This window comes from Varanus komodoensis, unplaced genomic scaffold (assembly GCF_004798865.1).
Source record: "Varanus komodoensis strain SLA01 unplaced genomic scaffold, ASM479886v1 scaffold53, whole genome shotgun sequence".
NCBI lineage: Eukaryota > Metazoa > Chordata > Lepidosauria > Squamata > Varanidae > Varanus > Varanus komodoensis.
In genome coordinates this window covers 5683489-5691874 of record NW_025336126.1, presented here as the reverse complement: position 1 = coordinate 5691874, position 8386 = coordinate 5683489, and the positions used below count along the sequence as shown (strand labels likewise).

General features: G+C 46.6%; 1 protein-coding gene across 2 annotated transcripts in view; it reads right to left on the bottom strand.

The window, feature by feature from the left end:
- Positions 1–6816: 6816 nt before the first annotated feature.
- KREMEN2 (kringle containing transmembrane protein 2) overlaps positions 6817–8386 on the bottom strand; it is a 33343-nt gene continuing 31773 nt past the window's right edge. For both annotated transcript variants that reach the window (XM_044448072.1, XM_044448073.1), the window contains one exon: positions 6817–7990. In XM_044448072.1, the coding sequence (XP_044304007.1) occupies positions 7696–7990 (295 nt within the window). In that variant the 3' untranslated portion in view covers positions 6817–7695. The remainder of the gene's footprint in view (positions 7991–8386) is intronic.

Below are 8386 nucleotides of genomic sequence, written 5' to 3'. Positions count from 1 at the left end.
GGGACTGAGCTCACAATCCAGGCCCGCCCCTTTCCTCATTAACATAATAGATGCGAGTGTCGCCTACCGCCGCCTTTTTCCCACGCCTCCTGCCTGCAGCGCGCCCAGCCCGGCCGCTCCTTAGCGGAATCTCTGCGCCGCAATGGCGGCTGCTGGCACACGTGGGCTGCCCGAGTCAGGTTCTCTACCGTGCAAAGCCGAAATCTGAAGAAGTAACATATGCAAGCCGCGCCCACCCCGTCTCCGGCGCCTAGCAATCCCCCGGGTGGGAGAAGTGTCGTTCCCTGATTAGCATAACTGGCGCCCCTCCTTCTGCCCGAGCAGAGTATTAACGGAACGCCCCTTTATTTGCATAACTCATAGAGGCCACGCCCCCAGCAGCTTGTCCAGCGAGGCTGGTGATTGGGCGCGCGTAGACGCGCGGAAAAGAGGCCCAATTGTATCTCTTCAAGGCGGGCCAAAAGCGCCCCCCAAAGGCTGGAGGGTGTGCTGCGAAGTTCATGCCTTACTCGTATAAAGTCGCGTCCCAGAACTGCGTACTGGTTGCAACAGCATCAGCTGAAGACGCCTCTCCTTGAATTCCTTTTTAAATCGTGTCCCTGCCTCTAGTGCGACAATGCTATCTGTACTAGGCAATCGTGCGTTGAATACTTCCCTAAGCATTTATATAGCGCTTTCTCACACAAACACTGTTTCAGTACGCCTTACACAGCCTTGTTGGGAAGATGAGGTCGTATTAGGGTAGGTGTGTGTACCAGGGTAGGGTTTGTTGTTGTTGTTAGTCACGAAGTTGTGTCCAACCCATCACGACCCCGTGGACAACATTCCTCCAGGCCTTCCTGTCCTCCACCATCCCCAGGTGTCCACCCAAGCTCACACCGACTGCTTCAGTGACTCCATCTAGCCACCTCATCCTCTGCCGTCCTCTTCTTCTTTTCCCGTCAATTGTTCCCAGCATTAGGCTCTTCTCCAGTGAGTCCTTCCTTCTCATGAGGTGGCCAAAGTATTTGAGTTTCATCTTCAGTACCTGGCCTTCTAAAGAGCAGTCAGGGTTGATCTCCTCTAGGACTGACTGCTTTGATTGTCTTGCAGTCCAAGGGACTCGCAGAAATCTTCTCCATCACCACAATTCAAAGGCCTCAATTCTTCAGCACTCAGCCTTCCTTATGGTCCAGCTTTCACAGCCATACATTGCAACTGGGATAAGCATAGCCTTGACTATACACTCTTTTGTCAGCAGGGTGATGTAGGCTTACAAAAACGAGGTGTCCTGGCATGATTTTGATGGTTGGATTGTGTTTAGAATGGGCAGAAATGTTGAGCTGTGCAGAAAAAGCTACTCAAGGAAGGCTTTTTCAAAATCGCCCTCTTTTCAATTGAACTTTAGCCCTGTATTAAGGTTAGGGGAGTGCACCAGGGTAGGGTTAGGGCAGTGGAGGTGAACCTATGGTATGCGTGCCACAGCGGGCAGGCAGAGCCCTCTCTCTCGGCACGTGAGACAAGTCGCCCCAGCATCGCCCCAGCAGCTGAGCATCGGATAACAGCGCACAGAGGGGCCATGTACACACTCAGAAAGGAGTAGCAGCGCCAAGCGATGACGTCACGAGCCACGACTCATTAGCCGCGACTCATCCGAGCTTTTGCATGGCTGCTCAGTGCACTGCCAAGTATATATATATATATATTTGCTTGACTGGCTGTGAGTTGTTTTTTCTAAATTAAAACCTCAGTTTTCAGGTTTTATTGTAGTGTTGGCACTTTGCAATAAATAAGTGGGTTTTGGGTTGTAGTTTGGGCACTCGTTCTCTAAAAGGTTCACCATCACTGAGCTAGACCATTTAGAACTGCATTCAGCTGGAGGACTGTCCCCTGACAGCCAGTGAAATAGAAGATTGTCCCCTGCAAATAGGGCACCTGACCACCCTATCTAATTATCCGCAACTTACAGATGGAAAACTGAGACCGAGAACAGCTTGCCTAAGGCCACAGGTGAGACTTTGCCAGAGCTGAGGTCTGAATGAATTTCTTCCCGCTCCACAGTTCAGCATGTCTTAGTGGCCTCTAGGTTCTACATTCCACAGAGGTCACAGCCCAATATAAGATGTCGACATTAGAGTTTAAAGCCCTAAATGGCTTGGGGACAGGATATCTAAAGGAGTGCCACTTCCCATATGAACATACTCAGCCCCTTAGATCAGCAAGGCCCTTCTGAGGGAGCCCCCTCCTCAGGAAATAAAGAGAGTGGCAACAAGAAGAAGGGCCTTTTCAGAAGTGGCACCCTGACTTTGGAGTGAGCTCCCCAGAGAGATTCGCCTGGTGCCTTCTTTACATTCTTTTCAGCACCAGCCAAAAGACCTTTTAATTTTGCCAGCATTTTAATTGTCAGTCTGTTTTTCATTGTGTGCATTTTAATGTGGTTTGCCTTTTAGGTAGTTTCTCTTAAGATGTGATAGGGTGCGCTTTTTATTGCTACTTTTATCTGATAAAGTATTTTAAAGGTTTTATATTGTTTTTATATGGTTTTATTGCTTGTAACCTGCCCAGGGAGTTGTGCAGCTTATGGCGCAGGCTAGAAATCAAATAATAAATAACATAAAATTGAGCTGCGGAGGAAGTACGCCTCATAAATGTAATAGGAATTGAGTGTAAAGGCCAGGATTGGATTGGGGACACTGTAACAATATTTGCTCTGTCTGTAATAGTAGCTTTCTGCGTATTTCCTGATTAGTCATGCTTTCTATATGTGACCCAAGGCCCAGGTTATGTGTATACAGGCCTAAACTGTTTTCACTCTAATATTGAGTGCTCTAGAAACCTCCTGCCTCTGCAGAATGTAAGGAAACCTAGTGGGAAAGACATCATTAATTACTGTTAGTATCTCATCAATCCAATATGCACGATTCGGCTGTCAGAATCTCTGTTCAGTGGGTTGCTGGCAGCGTATGGAGCTTGGCAAAGTATCATCCTCCAAAAAGGAAGGTAACTACTGCAGGAACTCTTTGCTCCTTCCATACTTCCCTTCCTTACACAAAACTTCCTTCTAAAACTTGAATGTGCTTCCTTTAAATGATAAGGACACAATTGTATGCATGTTTAGTCAGAAAATAGCTATTGAATGCCCAGCTCTTTTGGAAATGTTGGCAGTTGTAGAACTTTTTATTTTATTTTCTTTCTTTCTTTGTTTCTTTTATTTTTGGTCTATTTTTGCTCTAAATCTACACTCTCTGCCCATGAATGGTTCTCCAAGTCATTATATTCCCAGACGTTATTATTTAACCTGAATTAAACAATCTATATCATGTGCATGCACACATGTATGGTTGAATGTTAATTATATTTTTGGTCTGTTTTGCTTTTTCCACGGGATATGGTACATGAAGTTATAATCACATGTTTCTGTGAACCATAATCAGGGTTTGAGCTCATTTCAAATTGGAGCGTGTTCATTTAAACTTCAGAAGAAAAGCCAGGAAACCACAGTGGGTTGGGATCCAAGAACTGCCTTCCATAGGAGGAAGAACTCTGCTTGCCGCAGGTTGCTCCGTCCAATTTTTGGCGATACCGGTCTCATCATTACAACACTATTCACCCCATTGAGCAAGGTTTTCCAGCCTTCTGGGTGGCCCTTTCAGGAGAGCCAAACAGTCCGCTATGAAAAGGCACAGGTAGAGCAGTCCAGTTAGCTGTTTGTTGACCCAGAATAAAACTGGATCCAATGGTGAGAAATGAAAAATTACTGTTACTAAGTCGGAAGGTGAAGATTGAAGCCAGGATGAAATAAAGGGCCTGAGGACAGAACCATGTAGAAAGTTGTAACAAAAATAATAGTGCTTCTTACATTGAAGCCCTGAAGAACACAAGTGAGGTGAGGTGAGGTGGGGGGCAATGGCAAAACCATCCCCTTTTGCGAAGGGAGCAGGAAATCGACTGCCTCTTACGACTGGCCGTAATGAGCTTGGAGGATGGACTAGCTTCCTATCTCATCCTCCTATGAGATTTGGGAAATAAGTGGTCATCAAGCGAGATGGTTACAAGGCCAAGACAACCTAGTGAACTCTTAGAAAGTAGTGCACACACTTAATAGGCTTATGAATAATAACTGACACACCTCTCATAGGTAATGGGCTTATTAGCATGAACATGGTAATGAGCGGGAGGGAGAACATATCAAGGAGTAGTAAGATGTAGGTGGGAGGAGAAGATGGTGAACTCTTAGTAACCCAGCCAATGGGGAGAAAGAGGCAGGGTCTGTGAGCCAGGAAAAGGGAATAAAAAGCAGCGTCTTGTGTGAAAAGGGTGCGCTGCCTGTGCGGTTGCAAGAACATATTAAACTATTAGTGCTTGGTACTTTGCCTCCCGTATCAACTGTGATCCACACAATCCCCTGTGTTGGAAACTGCATTGCATAGTGAACATTTCCAAAAGAAGGTGCTCAAACTTTGGCGAGCCTGCACATTACGTTTTCTCCTTGGAAGTTCTTAACCTGAAGGTGGGATATGTTGTGCCAAGTGGTCGTCAGCCGTGGCATTAGCACCCAGCACCTGTGGCTGCCGGTGTTCCAGCCCTCTGGAACGGCTCATCAGTGCTGAGACCTTCCCTGGGCTTCTGCGTGGGGCGGCTGGATCTGCAGGCCATCATTTTAAAAATCCCTCAATGAAGTGTCGCTCCAGCGTATTGTGGAAAATTTGAAAAGGTAACCTGTGGTGTCTGCCAGCTAAGGCCATGGCCCCAGCACAGGAGTCTCTGCCAAACCATCTACTCCACCTGCCGGCCGTAGCAATAATTATTTAGTTGCGAAGGAAAGCACTTCACGATGCTCAGAGGCAGTCTTTTTATTGCTTCACATATTCTAGGACCAGGCTCTAGAACGAAAACATCCCAAAGCAATGGGCTTAGATTTACAGTCAGCCCTGGCAACAATAACAACTCAAAATCAAAATATGTAAGGGGAAGTTTTCTTTTGGATAAAGAAATATACAGCTCTGTGTGGTGCTTAAAGATGACTGAAAGCAACTCATTTCACATCTCTTGCTTTCTCGCTCTCTCTCTCTCTCACACACACACACTTGCTCTCTAAGGATGCCACTCACTTGGAGAGAAAATCCCAGATTAGTTTTCCACACTTGTTATTTACAATAAGCATCTATATAAACTGCTTTTGAGATCCAGTTCCCCCTTTAGTATTCCCTGCACCACATAGTCCAAGCAAGGAGTGTTGTTTTAAAAGGGTAGCTAAGGCAAATTTCCACACACAGAGAAAGCAGGGGGATTGAAACTCTTTCAACTCAAGGGCCAAAATCCATTTTAGAGAAGCTTGGGGGCGGAGGCACATTCCAATGACAGACAGGACTAAAGGGAAACAGGGCCAAAAATAACCAAAATATTGGCATATCTTAGCTGAAAGCTCTTATTTTTTAAAATACAGCTTTTTAGAATAGAGGAAAACTGCAAAAGCCAGGAAAGCATCCAACAACTGGTACTCGAGACAGTGGTAGGGCCAGGGTAAGAGGGCACAACTCCCTGGAAAAGCCTTTTGGGGTGGATCAGGATCCCAGAAAATCTGGATTTGGCCCAAAGGTTCTGTACCCTTTCTTTGGAATATATACGAACTCCTGGTGGAGACTCTTTGCAGTAGGTGTTCTGCTTCCTGATGAAGAATGTAAGAGCTATGCTGCAGCAGAAGAAAAGTTGTCTTAATGCAGCAACCTGCTCCCAAGTGGCCAACTGGATGCCCCAGTAGGAAGCCTGAAAACAGGGCATGAATGCAATAGTGCTCTCTATTTGTGGCCCTAGCAGCTGGGATCCAGAGGCTACTGCAGTAGATAAGCAAGCTTGCCCCAGGACTAGTCACCTAATCCCCTTTTCAAATTGGCCATCACCACATCTTGTGGTATCAAATGCCATACTTTAAGGGTCTCTCTACCAGTGATGTTAATTACGTGACTAGTAAGCAATCATGTCTTGGATTTTTAAAAAACCAACAGATGTGGGAGGGTGTCTATTGTGGAATTGAAGTACAGGGAGAGGGGAGGTTTAACAATTAGCATCATGGGGAAAGCATCCATGAGGCCCAGTGAGATTGCTCTGCGGGAGGAGGGAAGGAAGATTTAAACTTGCCCTACGGTGGCCGTTCTGCCCCCAAAGCACTCTGCATACAATGCTTACAGCATCCTCAACCACATATTTAATGACATGTGAACTTAGTCCCTAAGTATGTGTTCTGTGAAGAAATGTTGCCCTTTTTTCCTAACCTGAGGCTGTATTCACACATACACATGGCAGGAATGGCTTGTCATTATGTGTAAATACATGACACAAGGTAAATAGATAAACTTCATGGTATTGCTTAGTGTTATGTGTGAACACAACCTGAATCTCTCACCATTCAGTTTCATTATATCACCCTGGTTCCTAGTATTATGAAGGAAAAGTTTGCTTCCCGATCCACCTTCTCCACCTCATATGTCAGTTTATAACCCTCTTATTGTGTCCTCCGGATTCCTGCCTTTTTTTCAGAGCTAAATAGCCCTAACCATCTATCCATTCCTCAAGAGGGAGTTTCTCCCCCCCTCAGCCACTTGGGTTTCCCTCTCCTGTACCCTTTTTGGAAGGAGAATACCCAGAACAGTGACTCAATGGACAACGGGCAGCCTCCTCTGAGCCTAGGTAAATTTCTGTGTACCTGCCTTGCAGTGGCTGAATATTTTAGTTAGTTATTCAATCCAGGAAAGCAAGAACCCTTTAAACATTTGATGCCCTCCTCCCAACCACATTCCAGTGTTGCAGATAAGCTCAGACAATAACAGAGAAGCATTCTCACCAATATGAAAATAATTTAATGGCAGTTTAATGTTCCAAAATCCATATTATGCCTGTGGGAAGCAGCAGAAAAAAGGGGCTGGTTTTTATCTCCTCTCTGTTAGGCATATTTATAGAGCCCCCTGGAGCCAGGCAAGGAACCATTCCAAGTATCCCACGATCTGTTTGCATCGAGATAGCTTCCAAGTGCCACTGGCAACGGGTTCAGCACAAGGGGTTCTGATTCAGCACGCAGAATCCAAAGCATGACCACTTTCTCTGTGGAATCGGTCCCTTTCTCCCTCCTCTTAAGCCTCCAGCCATGTGGTCACAGGATCTCTCCCTTTCCCCGGCCCCCAGTTCCCAGGTTTTTTGTGTCTCACACAATGTACTTTTCTGCAGAAACGCAACTCCTTTGGTTTTTCACAGTCCTAAATTTCCCCATGGTGTCATGGGGTACAAAAGGTGTTCCAATGGGGATGTCTTTGTCCCAGAAAAAAACATTTTCCAAATTCCAGCACCATAATTAACCTCTTAGTTCCAAAATACACCCACAAGTCTCTAGCCAAAAGTACGTGGCAACAGGGTCCCCACCACCTTAGTCCTCTCCTGCCCCTTAGAAGATCACAGCTACAGGGGAACATGGCTATGCCTGCCTGGTATCAAACGACTTTCCATTTTTCTGGAATGTTGTCCTAGGGCCACTCTGGGCATTGACTTCCATTATGTTTGCGCTCCCCTGGCTCACGCCACTGAGCAGAAATGCCGTTGTGAGGTCCAAGTCTCTTGGTCCCTGGAGGACTGAGGAAGTCCCACCTCAAGGGTCAGGCAGTAGGAAAGAGGCTAACATGCCCAAAGGCCACTGTGGGACGTGGGAATGGCATCGTCAGCCTCGCCTCAGATGGTGGAGATGAGAGACTTGAGCGAGGACTGGTTGGTGGAAGACAGGTTCTCGTAACTGTGGCAGAGGCACGAGCAGTCCGAGGAGGCCTCGTCGTCCCCGGCACCCCCGCCGCTGTTGTGCAGGGGGCGGTGATGCGGAGCACCCCGTGTGGTGCAGATCACCACGCGGGTATGTCGGTAGGCTACGGCCCACGCCTCGCCCCCAAGGCACTGGCAGCGGCTCCGCGGGCCTTTGGAGGAGAAAGGGACCAGGGACCCACCGGGCTTCTTCTGCACAAAGAGGCAAGTCCTGGGAAAGAGGAGCACAGACAACGCCACCGGGTGAGTTGAGAGTTTATGACATCAGCCGCACTCACACGTTCTGCGACATTCAGCACTTGCACAGTTCCTTGACTGCACATGAAGTTCAATAAAGGAAAATACATGATGTGGCAAATTATAGGCCAATTGCCTGTGTCGTCAATGATTTATGGCAATAGATTTATATATTAACTAGGCAAAATTCTATACTTTATACCTTCTGCTTTAGCTAAACCAGGGATGGGCTGCATGTATCACATTTCCCCTTGAAATCAAAGGATTCTATTTGTGGTTCCTTGAACTGGAATTTTAAAAGTGGAATTAGATCATTTCAGAGCCTGAGGAGTCAATTCTATTGTTTCTATAGAGTTTTTGCAATCACATT